Raw genomic sequence first — 19,908 nt, 5'->3', positions numbered from 1 at the left:
TCATATGCTTTCTCTATATCAACGAAACATGAACACAACTGCCTATTCCTCTCGTAGCATTTTTCAATTACCTGGCGCATACTGAAAATCTGATTCTGACAGCCTCTCCGTGGTCTGAAACCACATTGGTTTTCATCCAACTTCCTCTCAACGACTGATCGCACCCTCCCTTCCAAGATGCCAATGAATACTTTGCCTGGTATACTAATCAATGAGATACCTCGATAGTTGTTGCAATACTTCCTGTTCGCTTGCTTATAGATAGGTGCTATTACTACTTTTGTCCAATCTGAAGGTACCTTACCAACACTCCACGCTAATTTTACTACTCTATGAAGCCATTTCATCCCTGCCTTCCCACTGTACTTCACCATTTCAGGTCTAATTTCACATATTCCTGCTGTTTGATGACAATGCATTTTATTTACTATCCTTTCCACTTCATCAAGCGTAATTTAACCAACACCATTTCCCTCCTCCCCATGAGCTTGGCTGTTCGTAACACCACCAGGATGATTTCCCTTTACACTGAGATGATGTTCATAATATTCCCTCCACCTTTCCAGTGATTCCCTGGGATCTATTATGAGTTCACCTGAATTACTCAAAACACTGTTCATTTCCTTTTTCCCTCCCTTCCTAAGATTCTTTATTACTGTCCAGGAAGGTTTCCCTGCTGCTTGACTTAGCCTTTCCAGGTTATTACCAAAACCTTCCCATGGCTTCTTTTTGGATTCAACAACTATTTGTTTCGCTCTGTTTCTTTAATCTACGTACAAATCCCTGTCTGCCTCGGCCCTTGTTTGGAGCCATTTCTGATAAGCCTTCTTTTTACGTTTACAGGCTGATCTCACTTCATCATTCCACCAAGATGTTCGCCTTTTCCCATCTTTACACACAATTGTTCCTAGGCATTCCCTTGCTGTTTCTACTACAGCATCCCTGTATGCCACCCATTCACTTTCTATATCCTGAACCTGCTTACTGTCTACTGTTCGAAACTTCTCACTAATCACATCCATGTACTTCTGTCTAATTTCCTCGTCCTGGAGATTTCCTGCCCTTATTCGTTTGCACACAGATTTCACTTTCTCTACCTTTGGCCTAGAGATACTTAGTTCACTACAGATCAGATAGTGGTCTGTATCATCGAAAAATCCGCGAAAAACTCGTACATTCCTTACAGATTTCCTGAATTCAAAGTCTGTTATGATATAGTCTATTTTGGATCTGGTACCCCTAGTCTCCCATGTGAAACGGTGAATAGCCTTATGCTTGAAGAATGTATTCGTAACAGCTAAACCCATACTAGCACAGAAGTCCAGCAAACGCTTCCCATTCGAGTAAAAGTAAAGAAACAATACATTTTTCGGAAAATCCACTAAGGGGAACTGAAAAAAGGGGTGAATTAATAAAATTAAAGTATCTACAGTATATCTTTAAAACTGAACACGTTGCATAAGTGAAAATTGGTATTTGGAATCTCCTTTAAAATTAAGAAAACACGTTCTCTTTGGTTTTCGGGAAAACCCCTCAACGGGGGGTGGGGATGAAAGAACTGAAAAATTAGTTGAATTATTTGTATGAGAATGTATATATACCAAAAAATCTAAACATGTTACAAACGTGAAACTTGGTATTTGGAATCTCATTTAAAAATAAAGAAAAACGCATTTGGCGGGGGAATCAACTTGGAGGGTGGGTGGGGGGGGGGGGGTATGAAAAAGTAGATGAATTCCCTTTACGAGGATACATATATCTCAAAAACTGAAGATGTTACAGTCATGATAATTGGTATTTGGAAGCTCTTTTAAAGAAACGGATAGGCCTACGGTTTGTTTTTGAAAAATTCACTTGAGTGGGAAGTGTGAAAGGAGGTAAAAAATTTAATTCCTTTTCTGGAGAAAATTATATCTCAGAACTGAAGGTTACAGACGTGGAAATTGGTATTTGGAATCTCCTTTAAAAATAAAGAAACATGCAATTTTGGGTGGGGGAAACCAACTTAACGGGCGGGGGTGAGTGAAAAAGGAGTTGAATTCTTTTCGTGAGGATACTTATATCTCAAAAACTGAAGACGTTACAGACATTAAATTTTGTATTTTGAATTTCCTTTCAAAGTAAAGAGACACGTAATCTTCTGTCTTTGGAAAATCCACTTAAGGGGGGTGAATTAATTGAAAAATTAGTTCAATACTTTGTATGAGGATAATTATATCTCAAAAACTAAAGATGTTACAGACGTGAAAATTACTATTTGGAATCACCTTTCAAAATAAAGAAATACGCATTGGGGGGTGGGATCAACTTGGGGACGGGGTGGTGAAAGAAGAGTATAAATATTTTTATGAGGATACATATATCTCAAAACTGAAGATGTTACAGTCGTGATAATTGGCATTTGGAAGCTACTTCATCAAGAAAGAAACAAGTGTTTTTGGTTTTCGGAAAATTCACTTAAGGGGAAGGGTTAAAGGAAGTGAAAAAATGTAATTCCTTTTATGGAGAAACTTAGATCTCAAGAACTGAAGGCTACACACGTAAAAAATTGTATTTGGAACCTCCTGTATAAGTAAAGAAACACGCATATTTTGGAGGAGGGCGAAAATCAACTTAACGGGCTTGGTTGAAAAAGGAGTTGAATTATTTTTATGAGGATACTTATGTCTCAAAAACTGAAGATATTAAGAGGCAAGGAACATTTGTATTTTGAATCTTCTTTCAAAGTAAAGAGACACGTATTCTTTTGTCTTCGGAATATCCACTTAAGGGGGTTGATGCTTGTTGATTTAAGGGGGTTGAATGAATTGGAACATTAGTTGAATTCTTTGTATGAGGATACTTATATCTCAAACCCAGGGGCGTATTCTCCTTGAATGCAAGGCATTCATTGCATGCGTTACGATAACACAAAGAACTGTCTGATGTACGATTTTAGGTTGTTTCAAGTCAAATATTAACGTTTTCTTCTCTCAGAAGTTCAAAAGGTCCGCGCAACTGTACTAGTTCCGTTGCCTGACTACGTGTGGTGCTGGTGTAGTCTCGCCGTCTACTCCACTCTAGGAAGGAAGAGACAGCGAGTGCAGGAGTTAAGGATGAAAGGCATTCAATCTTAAAATTGCATTCAGTGGCAGACGTAGTTCTGAATCCCTCCGAACGATGTCGCTGCAATTGAAACTTGGTCAGAATTTGTCACCCCATACCCGTGCTACCGTCTGTCATCTGTTAGCAACTTGGAGAAAGTCGGCATCTTTACCCCCCGGCGAGAACCCAATGTGACGAAACTGACCAATGCCACTGGGGTGACTTACCTCCAGTGCTTGAGTTGTGGCTAACTAGCGAGTTAATTCATTGTGTTTTCGATGTTTTGTTATATTTTGCGCACATGTGGTATTAACGATGGATGAGTCTAAAACGGACATAATTGTAAATCAGTTTGAAAAGCCATTTATTGGCCGTTCGTTTGATGAAAAGATTCAAATAGTTAAAGCCGGGAGACATCTACCTTCCCTCGTAAATTTCTTCTTCTTCTTAATCTGTTTACCCTCCAGGGTTGGCTTTTCCCTCGGACTCAGCGAGGGATCCCTCCTCTACCGCCTCAAGGGCAGTGTACTGGAGCTTCAGACTCTGGGTCGGGGGATACAACTGGGGAGGTTGGCCAGTACCTCGCCCAGGCTGCCTCACCTGCTATGCTGAACAGGGGCCTTGCGGGGGATGGGAAGATTGGAAGGGATAGACAAGGAAGAGGGAAGGAAGCGGCCGTGGCCTGAAGTTATGTACCTTCCTGGCATTTGCCTGGAGGAGAAGTGGGAAACCACTTCGAGGATGGCTGAGGTGGGAATCGAACCCACCTCTACTCAGTTGACCTCCCGAGGCTGAGTGGACCCCGTTCCAGCAGAGCCGGGAATCGAACCCGGGCCTCCGGGGGTGGCAGCTAATCCCACTAACCACTACACCACAGAGGCGGACCCTCGTAAATTTAAAAACAGAAAACAAGAATTGAGTACGCACGTTCAATCCAGAAACTTACAGTAAAACTGTTTGGCTCGAGTTCACCTACATGTAATTAGGGTGAGTAGAATTGAAATTTACTTAATACATTGTGTTAACTGCATGGTTACTAGTTGCATGCCTCAGTGGAGATTCCAGGATACGCCACTGCTCAAACCTAAAGATGTTTAAGTCGTGAAAACTGGTATTTGGAATCTCCTTTAAAAATAAAGGAACACGCACTTTGTTGGGGAGGGGGGAATCAACTTAACGGGTAGGAAAGGGGGGGGGGTTTGGAAAGGGAGTTTAATTACTTTTATGAGAATACTTAAATCTCAAAAACTGAAGATGTTACAGACGCGAAAATTATTATTTGGAATCTCCTTTAAAAATAAAGAAACACGCTTTTTTTTTTGAAAATCGACGTAAGGGGTGTGGGGTTGAGAATAAGTAAATAAGGAGTTGAAATACGTTTATGAGGATACTTTATCTTAAAAACTGAAGTTGTTACAGACGAGAAAGTTGGTATTTTGAATTTCCTTTCAAAATAAATAAACAAGTACTTTTTGTTTTCGTAAAGTCAACTTAAGGCGGGAAAGGGGTGGACGAAAGTTGAGAAGAAAATTGGTATTTAGAACCTCCTTTAAAAATAATTAAAGACGTATTTTTCGTTTTGTTTCCGAAAAATCCATTTAAGGGGCTGAAAATAATTGGAAAAGCGGCTGAATTTTTATAATGAGTACCGGTATATCTGTATTATATGTCAAAAACTTAACATATTAGATACAAGAAGCTTGGTATTTGGAAATTCCTTTAAAAATACAGGAACATGTGCCTTTTTGTTTTTCGAGAACGCACTTAACGGGGAGTGAAAAGAAGTGAAAAATAGTGGAATTATTTTTTATGAGGATACTTCTATCTTAAAAACTGAAGATGTTACAGATGTGGGAATAGGTATTTGGAATCTCCTTTAAAAAAAAAAAAAAAAAAAAAACATGTACTTATTTTTTCGACTTGAGAGAAGACTTGTTTCTCACATGTACAGTTCTATGTCGCATGGTCGTCTTAGCACCAAAAGGTAATACCACAAACATGGTTTACTAAAAAATGATGGGGTAAATGAAACTCAATTTTTGGGTGATGTTTTATACTTTAGGAATTTTCAGATAATGTCTTAGTACAATGCCGAGGAACGATTATTTTGATCAAATTACGAAATCCACGCGAGCGAAGCCGCGGGTAATTGCTAGTACTGTATATATGCATGATGTTTTGACACGTTTCGCGCATACAAACAAACGGGATCGAATAACTTTAAGTTCTTAATTACTTCTTTTTTCCTATTTGTTTTACGTCGCACCAACACAGATATATCTGATGGCGACGATGGAATACGAAATGCCTAGGAATGGGAAGGAAGCGGCCGTGGCCTTCACTAAGGTAATTACTAAATCATAAAATTACTATAATTATTCAGAACACTAACAACAGATAGACAAATCAATAATGTGGAAACATGACAAATTAACCACACAAGTATTAGAAGAAAATAGCTGTTGAATATGAAAGATTCAAAGGCATTTTCTTAAACACTTACCCCAGAATAACAAGTTCTCCGTATTTCACTTTCTGCTTTTCAGCAGGGTTGGACTCCTGCTCTTCCAGAATAGGCGATTCTGTGCCATCCGACCTGCAAAAAGAGGCCAATATTCAAAAAGTTCATCCCTGAGCTTGCATTGATGCCGAAGCACACACACACACGCACACACACACACACACACACACACACACACACACACACACACACACACACACACACACACACACACACACACACACACACAGTCTCCATTCGAATCAGCACACATCAAACGTAAAATTTGATTTTGCTAGTAGTTCCAAAACTGCAAACATTATGGTCATTAGAAGTTTATTTATTCACATGCATGAGGGCCTCAGCTTTGGCCACTAGCACTGTAGCACTTTTACGCATAAAAATATCACAAAAATATAAGAATGCCAATAAGGATGCCTATGATACAATCCAAAGAAGCAAAAAAAAAAAAAAAAAAGAAAAGAAGCAGGTACAAGGAGTTCATTATTGTATATTGTACCGGAAACTGGTCCATCAATCTCCGCGATCTCTCTGAATCATTATTCATTTCTTGTTCAAAATACGCAGCGCGCGAAGAGAGCCGAACCAGCCGGCGGACTAAGACTGAGCTCGCTGCCAGCGACTCAAGGCGAGGTGATGTCATACAGAAACTTCAATCGCTTCTACGTTTTACAACGTCTACTATGAAAATCGTCGAAGAATAAGTAGTACACCATCGTGTAGTCTATATTAATACACACACGATTATTAAACTTCATGAAAATTCGTGTACCGAGCTCGATAGCTGCAGTCGCTAAAGTGCGGCCAGTATCCAGTATTCGGGAGATAGTAGGTTCGAATCCCACTGTCGGCAGTCCTGAAGATGGTTTTCCGTGGTTTCCTATTTTCACACCAGGCAAATGCTGGGGTTGTACCTTAGTTAAGGCCACGGCCGCTTCCTTCCCACTCCTAGCCCTTTCCTGTCCCATCGTCGCCATAAGACCTACCTGTGTCGGTACGACGTAAAGCAACTAGCAAAAAAAAAAATCGTGTAAGAATAATGAAATTAGAGCAGGCTGAAGTAATTGGAGAATTCTGCACTGCGCAAGGCAACCCGTGTAAAAAAATGAGTCCAACCAAAGACTTCTTGTCGGTGGATGCAGAGTGGGTCTCGGCCCATAAGTGGCCACGGCTGGTCCGTGGTCCGACAGCTCTGCACTCCGACCGGCCAATCGAGCAGAGGAGGGAGGCCACGGCTGGACGGGTGGCCCCAACCATCGGCTGTCCTGGGAATGGTTTTTCGTGGTTTTCCATTCTCCTGAACTAAGGCGAATGCCGGGATAGCTCCTAGTATAGGCCACGGCCGCCAACCCGCTCACCTTCGCCGTGTATCTCCTTCACCGTAACAAATCTCCCGGCCTGAGAGACGGCGTTACCGTCTAAGAGTCCCCCCCCCCCCTCCCTTTCAGACGAGGAATGAAAGCTCTTCACTAGCAATAGACTTGTCAGCCAGTTGTGTTCCACAGTCCAGCTATGATGGTGGGTCGAGGGAAAGTTCTACGTAGTGACTGTACAGAAAGTGTATTATTCTTCGAAGTACACAATGACTAGTGTTAGAATATTGTAAAGACTTTAACATTCGCAGCTCAAGACTACTGTTATAGCTTGTGTCTACAAGTGACTTCAAATGTGGTGAGAAATTTAACTTCGGATTCAGATCGTGAATTCTAACAGTTTCTTTTCTGTGTGAAAGCTTGAAACTGTGCATTTTAATTGTGTTTCAAAGACTGTGTATTAGAACTTGTATTTCCAAGCGGAAGTAATAACTTTCTAAAGACTGAGCATTGAAACTTGTAATTTAACGTTTCAAGACAGTGCAGTAGGGCTTGTGCTTTTATTTCGAGCATAGACTCGAGTGTTTTGTACATTTAAACCCACAATACAATACGTAAGTGGTAATTTAATGAACGGGACTAAATTCATTAGCGAATTACTTAAATCTTGTGCCATGATAATTACGTGTCATTTGAAACTTGAATATTAGATTCAGTGAACACTACATTTTACTCGACTGTGAATATCATTCTAAAGTGTTACGTTTTTTGTGTGTGAGAACGTGACTAAACTCACACCAATATTTAATTTCATGAGTCTTAGGAAAGTTAGTACTATGAACTGTGAACTAGCTGTGACTAAAGTGATAGCAATTCCTGTAAATATTCTGAATGATCATAGGATAGTGTACCATACTTGGTGCCGGGCTGCGTGGCTCAGACGGTTGAGTCGCTGGCTTTCTGACCCCAACTTGGCAAGTTCGATCCTGCCTCAATCCGGTGGTATTTGAAGGTGCTCAAATACGTCAGCCTGCTGTCGGCAGATTTACTGGCACGTAAAAGAACTCCTGCGGGACTAAATTCCGGCACCTCGGCAAACACCGAGGAATGTTTAAAGAGTTTAGGTAGTTTAGAGCCCTCTACTTTCTACCTTACCTTATGAAAGGTTAACTCGAATTAATTGTTTCAAAGAGAGCACATTTTTTGGTTTACCAATTAGCTTACGTTTCAGTTTGTATTAGAAACTGAAGAATTGTTTTCTAACTGTAGTGATATATTGAGGTCGCAAAGCCAGTTTGGCATAAAAAGTACTTCGTTTCTAATTTTGGTATCTGACAATCATGATTTATTGAACATTTTCATAACGAGGTTCATTGTATTTTGGCTAAGAACTGATTGAAGAACCAAGAAAAGTGACTGTCTTTGGCAGCAAATCTGTGGCAGCACACGCACCTGTGATTTAAATTGTTTTTGATACACTAACTTGACCAGAATTCCTTTCACCAGCTACATAAAGACGCAAAATATTGTGGGGGAATTTTTAAATGTACCTGCTTAACTGTGACTGCCTAACTCAAAATGGCATGGTGAATGTGATCATTTTATTTCACCGATGGTTGATGAAATTCACCTGAAACCTTATTTAGTTACACAGGTGGTAACATTTAAGGTACTGCCTCTAACTCCAAAAATGCAGCAGCTAGTGCTCAAGTGTTGATGCTGCAAAGTTAAGGCACCGTGCGTGTCGCTCTAGCGGCCGGGCGGAGAACAAGAAGTGAGGCAGACTCCAGACTCGCAGTAGCTGTTCTGAGTGAGCGTGTAGTTACTCCGATGAAAATGGCAGAGAAAGGGAGATCAAGTAAACGCAATTGTTGTGTTGTCGGATGTTCCAATACTTACGCAAATACAGGAAGTGAAGTACAATTTTATTGTTTTCCAAAACGAGCGATAGAAGTGGACCGAAGGAGGCGATGGATACAAGCAGTTAACCGAACGAAGTAAGTAGGTCTAAACATACGTACTGCACATTTTTGCAACAAGTTCAATTGATCCGATTTAATTTCATTTTGGTTTTAATTTTTAGCACTGATGGATCACTTTGGCAACCTACGACTTACTCAAGAATATGTAGTGCACATTTCATCGGACCGGGCGAGTTGGCCGTGCGTGTAGAGGCGCGCGGCTGTGAGCTTGCATCCGGGAGATAGTAGGTTCGAATCCCACTATCGGCAGCCCTGAAAATGGTTTTCCGTGGTTTCCCATTTTCACACCAGGCAAATGCTGGGGCTGTACCTTAATTAAGGCCACGGCCGCTTCCTTCCAACTCCTAGGCCTTTCCTATCCCATCGTCGCCATAAGACCTATCTGTGTCGGTGCGACGTAAAGCCCCTAGCAAAAAAACATTTCATCGGAAACAGAAGATCTGGACATCCACTAAGTCCAGCCTATGTTCCGACAATATTTCCGGATGAATACAAGAAGAGGAATGTGTCGCCGGGGCCCAGCTTACAGCGCTTTCATAGACAACTCAAGCGATTGAAAAAGGAAGAATCAGACGGAAAATTTTCGAGTACAGTATGCTCAAGTAACATAACCAAGGATGCATCCGTGGGAACAGAGGCATCTGATTTTCATTGTTCAGACTTCATGTTTTCTTGTTTAACACATGAAAACGACGTAAATACACAAACATGTATTCTACTTAATTTCGGTCTGGGAGGGGACATTACGAAACATGATCAAATGTGTGGAACGGAAGACTATCATGCAGACATCAAGGGCTCAGGTTTCCAAGGCTACAATTCCATAAGGAACAATACACAAATGCGTGATTTAACAGGTGTGAACTTCAACGTCTTTGCCTTGCTGCTTGCGTTATTACCAAACTGTAACGTTTCGAAATTATGTAAAGAAACCAGATTACTGATTTTCCTAGTGAAAATGAAAACCGGACTGTCCTATTCTGCTTTGAGAGTGCTATTCGGTGTTCACAGGACAACAATTTCACGTATTTTTACGACCGTGCTTATGCAACTTACACTGCGTACGAAACATTTCATATTCTGGCCTAGTAAGGAAAGTGTTCAAGAAACAATGCCTTCAGCATTCAAGAGAAATTACGGTAATTGTCGAGTCATTATTGACTGCACGGAATTTACGGTTGAACAGCCTCCCCAAGTAGATCAGAGAGTGTATTTCTATTCTCAATACAAGGGTTGCTACACTGCAAAAGCTTTAACTGCAATCACGCCTAGTGGTATGATCGCCTTTAATCCTAAATGTTACGGTGGAAGAGCTAGCGACTCATTCATAACAACCGACAGTGGTTTATTAACTTTCCTTCAACCTGGCGATGAGGTCATGGATAAAGGATTTCCTGGCATCAGAACTAACTTATCTGGCCGCGGAGTCGTAATCGTGACACCACCGTTCTTACATGACGGGAGATTAACAGTTGAGGAAGTTGAGAGTACTTACAATATTGCGAGTGTTAGAATTCACGTAGAAAGGTGTATTCAAAGAATTAAAATATACAATATATTACAGAAATTGCCAACAGAACTTTTTCCACACGTGGATGATATCGTGCATATGTGTTGCGTGTTAACGAATTTGCAACCTCCAATAATTAAAGAATAGTTTAAGAATTGTTCTACCATCAGTTTGTTTTATATATTCTCTGTTTACATTTTGATCTGTTCAACGTTCAAAAAACAAGAATTGGCAAATAAATACTTAATTATTTTTATCATTATTATTATTATTATTATTAGGGATACCGCTAATGTTCGGCAAGTAATTATTGAAATAGAACTTTGTCATTTTGGTGAGATATTTCTCGACATACTTATTGTCCTGATAAATAGGTATTGTCAACTGTTGTGCTTTGCTATATACATATAGATCACATTTTTCCAAGCCAGTTATGTACATCAGTATTTGTGTGTAATACATATGACTTGTCTTTAACTGTATGTTATTTTGCTCGTCAAAGTAAAGATAACGTACTCGCACATTTCCTGACTCATCTACTATTGGTTTATCTTTACACGAAGATGGACACTTAACTTCTAACACTCTGTCAGCTACATTTCCTCTGAGAACTATGCCATCTGGAGATCCACAAATTCAAAGTTGTTTCTTGTGGATTATTAACCCACATCGAATAACACGAACACCAAATGAACTTCCATAGCATTCTATTGCTTCACTTTCCATTTCACTTCCGTAAGAAAGATTGTTCAAAGCAGCTCCCCCAATTGGAGATTCAGTTACAAATGCGAGAGCTAAAGTATCAAAGTTATGTCGCCTAGTTTTGATCCGATGTGCTTTCGTGCTAGCAGATATTCTTATCTTTCTTTCTTGAAACCACCGAGGGCTTCCTGATTGAGATAGAGTATCCAGGGAGATTTTAATTATATGATCTGTATCAACCTGCACTTTACTGGTAAAAAACATTTCGTCACTCACAGTGCGAAAGGTGTATTTGCCTGGCAAGCGCACGTCGTTAGAGACTTGTAAATGTAATAGCTGTGTCACAATTTCCTCACATTCTTCTCTCTCCACATCATTCACTACCCTGTCTATCAATGAGATGACTACGGCCCTGCACGATTGTTCGATTCCAGTACTTGCTTCTGCTCGAAGCATTGTACGAAGACTGCAAGGGATGTGTTTTTAAAATATTCTCAGTTAATTCGAAGGGGGGAAGAGATGTCCTCAAAGTCTTTTTACCGAACAGTTCTTCTACGCGTTTGCCTTTTCTATATTTTTCTGTTGACATTGTTTTCGGGCTCGGTTTTCCCCATTGTTGCGGACGGTCTGTTTTGGAGACAACACTTAAATTATTTATATAATACACTACCGCAGCCACGTGTTTGCAAGTTCCTCTGGCGCCGGCAGGACAGGAACATTCGCTGGTAGAGAAATTACGATTATGGTCAACCTGAACACAAAATAAAAATGCGTACAACTTAGCAAACATGCATTAAGTAATCCTTACTAAATAAACTTTATAAATTGTTACCTAACTACAACTTGCCTACCTCAAGTTTCACGATATAAGGCGGCAAACTGACAGACGTTTGTCGGATGACTTTTCCTGTGATGTATCCGAAACCATTCGAAATTAACTCTTCAACGCCGTTCACGTGGCCACTGACAACAAGGTTTCTTCCTTTATTGCATGATGATTCACTTAGATCCCCGAATTGAATCGCTTTAAACCCGCAACTTGTTCGAATGTCACACATGTTGTACGGAGACTCTCGCACTACACCTCGCCTCTTGTTTCAAAACGGGCCACTATGTAGCGCTAGTAGTAGCATTTCGATGTATCTGCACGGTGCCTATAAAGATGTTGTTCACATTCTTCCCGTGGTAAATATAAATGGTGAAGGACTATTCACATTTATGAAACAGATAGTTTCTGGTTTGCAGTCAATTGGTTTCCAAGTACTATGTGTTGTAACTAATAACAATTCACTCAATAGAAGGGCAATGCCATTCTTTGCTACCGGACCCAATTATCTATTGCTTATAAGCATCCTTGTGATTAAACTCGACTCCTTTTTTGTGTGTTGGATTTTGTTCGCATCCTGAAATGCATTTGAAACAATTGGCTAAAACAGAAAGATCCTGATCAAACATTTTATGTAGACCTCATCTGAAACATTTCCTGAAGACACACAGTTGACTACGGCTAAATTCTCATCGATTCTATTGCCAATTTTCAGTCCACTGCTGATTTCATTAGATAAATTTGTACATGGTGGAAAATTGTAAACGTAAGCTCACCTTGCAGAGACATTCGCTTCAAGGTTATGTTTCAGAAACCACTCTCAAAGACAGATGACGAGAATTTCAAATGTTTTGAACATTTTCTGTCTTAGCTAGATTTTTGGAAAGACTTACCAAATTGTGTAGGTGCATTTTCCAGAGAAATATCTTGCTATGTCAGACATAACTCATGGACTGTTAGAATTAAATAATTATTGCACACAGGAATTGAATTTTAAATACTTTTTGCCAAGCAAAGTTCAAACGGATGCCCTAGAAGCAGAATTTGGTACACAGAACAATGGCAGGATCTCAGTATTTGATATCTTTGCGACAGGTATTTGAAATTGAATCGAAGATAAGAATTCAATCTCTGATGTCCTTGAAAATTTCATCTAGTGCTTTTGGGGAAGTAGATGTAGATTTGGATTCATTAGAAAATGATTGTGAAGGAGACATCACTCTACCAACATCACCAAATCTTGAGTATTGTATGAATTTTGGTGAGGAGCAGTTTTTTATGCTCTGGAACACCTGCCTGTTTTCACATATTTGTCAGGATAGTGTGCTAGAGCAGTTCATAGAAAATTGATGTGTGAAACTTGTAAATCGTACTTAGTTCTAGATAAAATATTATCAGTACGAACTTCCAAGGAGAGTTAATAGGGGAGGCTTATACTGTCCAAATCCTGAGATCATTACTGCAATTATGTTCACTTATTTAGTTGTTAAAAACTTTGCATCAGAAAAATATGAACATTCCTTCATGGAAGGCCAGTACCCGAGGAAATTAGTTGTTGAACTATTCTTGGCTGCTGTTTGGAAAGAAGACTTCTTTTTTAAGGAGTTTACCTGTAGGCAGGTTGACCACACTGATGAGAAAATTCTTAAGAACACAGTGAGAACAGCATGTAATGTGTTTCTAAATAATTATGTTAAGAAACTGAAAGATGAACGGAAGGGTTCTAATGTTAAGAGGAGAAAAATGTTAACAGTAAAGTAGACCTCAGATTTAGAGTGAATTATTCAGTGTTGTAAAATTGTAAAATTACCTTGTACATAAAATTATTAGGCCTAATTTGTTCACGATTGTTATGTTTTTTATTATTCTGTCGTGTTGGGTATTAGTTTCCTCAAATATTTGTACAAGGAATCCTACATTGTTAAAAGTGTGAATTTTTCATCTGCAATGAATTCTGGGATTTATGGACCGTAATTCCTGATTTTTTAAAAGTAGGCTTAGAATGAATGTTGCCTAATTTTGTTGTGAGAATGCGTACAGAAAGAACTATCATACACTGTTGTATTATTATTATTATTATTATTATTATTACTATTATTATTATTGAGAGTATGATTTTGCTGGTGTTTGTAGTACTCTTCGCATTCTGTAGGCCTATATGAAAGTCTTACATTAAATTTTTGAACAAGTGTGCTGAAATAAGTGTTAATTTTCTCATGCAAAATTAATGTTGGTCTTCTGTATCCCTATTTTCCGAATAAAAGTAGGCTTGGCGCACTGGCGTAGCCAAGGGAGGCCCAGGGGGGCCGGGCCTTTCCAAAACGTTTCCTGAAACTAGAGCGAGGATCAGCCGTTGTTTTATGTACGGTACGAATAACTTAAAAACTTACGCCGGAATGAAAAAATTAACGTTAAAATCTGTTGTTGTAATTAGGGTAGACTTAACTGCAGTTAAGAATTGTGCAATTCTTGACTATTATTCTCTGTTTCCAGTAATTAATAGCAATTTTCATCGTGTTAGCGTGTTGTAGGAATAAGAATAGTACAATTAAGTAGTATTGTAGTGTAGTAGTAGCCTATGTTCAATAACTTACTCTCGTGTGTTCTTTGCGAACTAACCTAGACAATATTTCTTTCCTTTCATTTTTATTTTGGACAGAATAAGTTATCTTATTTTTCCTTTTCTTTTCATTATTTACTAAAAAAGCCTAAGCAGTGCGAGTGTAGGAACTGTGGGTGTGGCCAGGCATTAAGGAGTATGAGGGAGGAGTCGAGGAGTTGGAGAGCTTGAGGGAGATAATTAGGATGCTCTCAGAGGACAGGAAGGAAAGTGGGTCTCCAAACAATGTACAGGATACAGTAGGTGAAATAGAGGGATTGGAAGGGAATGGGGGAATTGTGGAAGACAGGTGGACTAATGTTTTAAGAAGAAGGAGATTGCAGGCCAAGGGCTCCATTCAGGATCAAAATTCAGGACAGGTGTCGGTGAGAAATCGGTACGAGTCACTGCAGGTAGAACAACCGAGGGAAGATGAGGATCAGGGAACTGTTGCCGAGAAGTTTGGAAGTAGGAGAAAGGGAAGAGGTAGGAAAGGGATATGTGGAGTAGTGGATAGGAAAAGACAGGTGGAACAGGGTCATGGGATGGAGAAAAGGGAGGAGGATGTAGCTTCTGCAGCTGTCAAGAAAGATAGGACTGACCAGGAGGGGAGGGGATCAAATTAGGTGGGTAGGGTTGAGGCTCTGGTCATGGAGGATTCTATCGTTAGACATGTCGGGAAAGTGTGTGGAGGAAAGGCTACCAGGGTAGAGTGTTATCCAGGAATTAGGTTAAGGCAGATGTTGAAGAAAATAGAAGAGAAGGAGGGAAAGGAGAAGGTGGTAGTGTTTCACGTTGGTACTAACAACGTAAGACAAGCAGGTATAAGTACCAACATAGTTTGGGATGTGTGGGATCTGGCAAATGCAGCACGGATGAAGTTTAAGGAAGCGGAGATTGTTATCAGTGGAATACTGTGTAGCAGGGATACTGACTGTAAGGTGATCGGGGATTTAAATGAGACTATGGAGTGGGTATGTGGGAAACTGGGAGTGAAATGTTTAGATCCTAATGGGTGGGTAGGAGATAGGGATCTGCGCTCAGATGGCCTTCACTTAAACCGCAGTGGTACATATAAGTTAGGAAATTTGTTTAGAAGGGTTATAGGGAGGTACATTCAGGGAAACAGGGTGCGCTAGGCAGCGGTGTCAAGGGAACAGGGAACTGGAAATCAAGTAGGGATGACATAAAACTGTTAGTGCTCAACTGTAGAAGTATTGTAAAGAAAGGAATAGAATTAAGTAATTTAATAGATATATACTTACCAGATATTGTAATAGGAGTTGAATCATAGCTGAGAAATGATATAATGGATGCAGAAATTTTCTCACGGAACTGGAGGGTGTATCGTAGAGATAGGATAGGAAAAGTAGGAGGGGGAGTATTCATTCTCCTGAAAGAAGAATTAGTAAGCTACGAAAAAGTTAAAGATGACAAGCACGAAATTCTAGGGGTAAGGCTCAATTCTAAAGATAATAGGCAACTAGATGTCTTTGGAGTGTACAGACCAGGAAAGGGTAGCGCTGATGCTGATTCAGAATTATTTGATAAGATAATCAGCTACGTGGGAAACGATAAGGAAAGGAACGTGATCGTAGCGGGTGATCTCAATTTACCAGATGTCAATTGGGAACATGCATCATTTTCAAAAATATTTTTTTTGAAAAGTACACCAATGAAATAGTACGTAAACGTATTACATTGTGGTATGTTGCCTTGTTTTCTACCATTAAAAAAATATTTAATAGTGCCTTTCCGCAAGGCGAGTGAAACGGCCTCTGACGTAAGCGGCGCGCTGTGACGTCACGATCCAGTACCGCATGGAGCTCTACCAGCCGTTGTGCATCAGCCGTTGCTAAAAGCCGATTGTTTATTATTCATGATCGCGAATAACTTCAAAATGACAGAAGAAAGGTTCAAAACAGCACAATCAGACAATCTATCATGTGTAAATGTCATCATTCTTGAAAAATAGTGACTTTTGTGGTCGCAGAAATTCGCGGATAACAAGCAAGTTTGTAAGTGGCGTCTTTTATATACGTGCAATGTACTGTAACCCATAGTGTTAGGATAACAACGAACCTGGATAGAAATCACACCACTTTCAACATTTCCTTCTAGACTGATTCCCCTATTATAGAATAACATTACATTTTCGGGCTTTCAGCATTAGTAAATTAAGAAATCGGATTTCAGCACTAACATAAACATATAGGTAGAATTATAGTACTAGTCCGCTTCTGTGGTGTAGTGGTTAATGTGTGCCACTCCCGGAGGCCCGGTTTCGATTCCCGGCTCTGCCATGAAAGTTGAAAACAAATAGTACGAGGGCTGGAACGGGGTCTACTCAGCCTCGGGAGGTCAACTGAGTAGAAGGGTTTCGAATCCCACCTCAGCCATCCTCGAAGTGGTTTTTCGTATTTTCCTACTTCTCCTCCAGGCACCGAAGGCCACGGCCGTTTCCTTCCCTCTTCCTTGTCTATCCCTTCCGATCCTCCCATCCTCCAACAAGGCCCCTGTTGAGCATAACAGGTGAGGCCGCCTGGACGAGGTAATGGCCCTCCTCACCAGTTGCATCACCATACTCAAAGTCTCACGTTCAAGGACACTGCCCTTGAAGTGGTAGAGGTGAAATCCCTCGCTGAGTCCGAGAGAAAACCAACCCTGAAGGATAAACTGATTAAGAAAGAAAGAAAGAAGGAAAGAAAGAAAGATCATAGTACTATAGGGCTATAATCTATCATTCCCAAAAAAATATATATTTATGGTTGGGACAATTGGCCTACCCACTTCCGGGGCCCATGAAAGAGAATTAAATATCTTTGTGGAGGGAAAAAGTTAAACATGATAAAGATAAATATGACTTCATCTAGTTTTCACAAGTCGGGCTGAGTGGTTCAGACTGTTGAGGTGCTGGCCTTCTGACCCCAACTTGGCAGGTTCGATCCTGGTTCAGTCCGGTGGTAGTTGAAGGTGCTCAAATACGTCAGCCTCGTGTCAGTAGATTTACTGGCACGTAAAATAACTCCTGCAGGACTACATTCCTGCACATCGGCGTCTCCGAAAATCGTAGAAGTAGTTGGCGGGGCGTGAAGCCAGTAACATTAATTACATCTGGCTTTTAACAAGCTGAGCATATCAGAAAAGAAAAGTGTCCTGGTGACATTTTAGTCGCTCAATACAGGAATGTCTTTGGGTGCTGTGACATTTACTTTTTTTTTACGTCACACCGTCACATATAGGTCTTATGGCGACGATGGGACAGGAAAGGCCTAGGAATTGGAACAAAGCGGCCGTGGCCTTAGGTACAGCCTCAGCATTTGCCTGGTGTGAAAATGGGAAACCACGGAAAACCATCTTCAGGGCTGCCGGCAGTGGGGTTCAAAACGCACTATCTCCCGGATGCGAGCTCACAGCTGCGTGCTCCTAACCGCACGGCCAACTCGCGCGGTATTTTTACCCTTCGGTTTATTGACTTGGCTTGTATAACCTAAAACTTAGGCTAAGTTGGATAATATTTTAAACACCTACATCACTATTTTCACCTGTGTGCAATTATGTTATTTATTTCATTAATATTATGATAATTATTATAATTGAGCATTGTTAACTTATAAGACCCCAACAGACAAGCATTGGTTTTGTGTAGAGTTATACATTTGTTAAATTCACGTTGTTTCCTTTCATGATGTACACGCCTATTCTTTGTTACATTATAGAGTATTTAGACATAGCCTAAATTTCTTTACCAATTAAGCTCTTCAATAAAGACATACATAACTGTCCCATGCCAAGATATATTGGTAGAATTAGAGCTGTCAAATTGGTTCATAACCCCTTTGATTTATTATCTTGACATGGGTCACCCAAAACATAGGTTAGGTTTGGAGAATACTTTAATAATCAGCATTATTTAATGCACTGTTTATTACTTTCATATTCCAAGATGTAATTGAAGCATTTAAATAAAGCATCAGACATTAACGTTTAAAGTTTTACCACTAGAACAGCTGACATGGAAAAGTGATTTGAAAATTCAAACAAATTCATCTTACGTTAAAATCTTCAAAAAAATAAACTGTAGACTTTTCCGATATATCACCAGCATTTCTCCAGCTCGCCAAAATCCATTTGTCCCTAGTTTTAGCGTCTTTGGAACGTTTATAAACAATTTGTTTGGTATGGTATGCGATGTGCTATTGCACATCGGAACTCTACACCATTTATAAGTTTTCTGCCTCACTGTCTGCGCAGGATTCATTTTAAGTCTAAAATACACCACTGAGATTATTATCCAATGTATAGACCTCGAATTTAATCATACTAGACACTAACGTAAAGTAGAAATACGCGAAGTGTATCCTGCTTCTCACAGCACTGCTAATTCAGTCAACCTGTACGATGACGTCAGGCCAATGAGATCGCGTACTTGCGTGACGTGACATTTTCGTAGATTTTTATCATGTTTGGAGTTATTATTTGTACATTCTGATCACATTTTTGAATTCTGCATGCAATTTTGAATCAGATTAGCATATTTTAAATTAAAACCCCGGATCATGCATGTTCCCTATTGGGAAGGAAATGAGAATGACAGGAAGCATGACCAACAAATGGCAAATAAGTTAATATGGGATGGGCACCTGATTTAGAAAGTGATGGAACCAACTAGATTGAAGAATATTCTGGATGTGGTGCTGGTAAAACCAGATGAGCTCTATAGAGAAACCGAAGTCATAAATGGTATTAGTGATGACGAAGCTGTTTTTGTGGTAATTAAAAATAAATGTGAAAGAAAGGGAGAGATTAAAATTTGGACTGTTAGGGAGTACCATATGGCTGATAAAAACAGGCATGAAGGAGTTTTTAATTAGCAACTATGATCGGTGGAAAACGGTAAATAAAAATGTAAACAGACTCTGGGATGGGTTTAAAGCAATTGTTGAGAAATGTGAAAATAGGTTTGTACCTTTAAAGGTGGTAAGGAATGGTAAAGATCCACTATATTATAACAGGGAAGTAAAGAAACTAAGAAGTAGGTGCAGGTTGGAATGAAATAGTTAGAAATAGCTGTGGAAGTAAGGAGAAATTGAAGGAACGTACTAGGAAATTGAATCTAGCAAAGAAGTCTGCAAAGGATAACATGATGGCAAGCACAATTGGTGGCCACACTAATTTTAGTGAAAAATGGAAGAGTATGTATACGTATTTTAAGGCAGAAACAGGTTCCAAGAAGGACATTCCAGGAATAATTAATGAACAAGGGGAGTGTGTATGTGAGGATCTTCAAAAGGCAGAAATATTCAGTCAGCAGTATGTCAAGATTGTTGGTTACAAGGATAATGTCCAGATGGAGGAGGTGACTAATACT

At 39.8% G+C, this 19,908-nt stretch overlaps 1 protein-coding gene across 4 annotated transcripts in view; it reads right to left on the bottom strand.

The window, feature by feature from the left end:
* Positions 1-19,908, bottom strand: part of Pli (E3 ubiquitin-protein ligase pellino) — an 826,064-nt gene that overhangs the window by 557,603 nt on the left and 248,553 nt on the right. For all 4 annotated transcript variants that reach the window (XM_067140842.2, XM_067140840.2, XM_067140843.2 and 1 more), the window contains one exon: positions 5,588-5,680. In XM_067140842.2, coding sequence (XP_066996943.1) covers positions 5,588-5,680 — 93 coding nt within the window. The remainder of the gene's footprint in view (positions 1-5,587; positions 5,681-19,908) is intronic.

The sequence above is a fragment of the Anabrus simplex genome, chromosome 2 (genome assembly GCF_040414725.1).
Source record: "Anabrus simplex isolate iqAnaSimp1 chromosome 2, ASM4041472v1, whole genome shotgun sequence".
Classification (NCBI taxonomy): Eukaryota; Metazoa; Arthropoda; class Insecta; order Orthoptera; family Tettigoniidae; genus Anabrus; species Anabrus simplex.
Note: the sequence above shows the minus strand (reverse complement) of the source record. Positions and strands in the feature narration are given on the sequence as shown.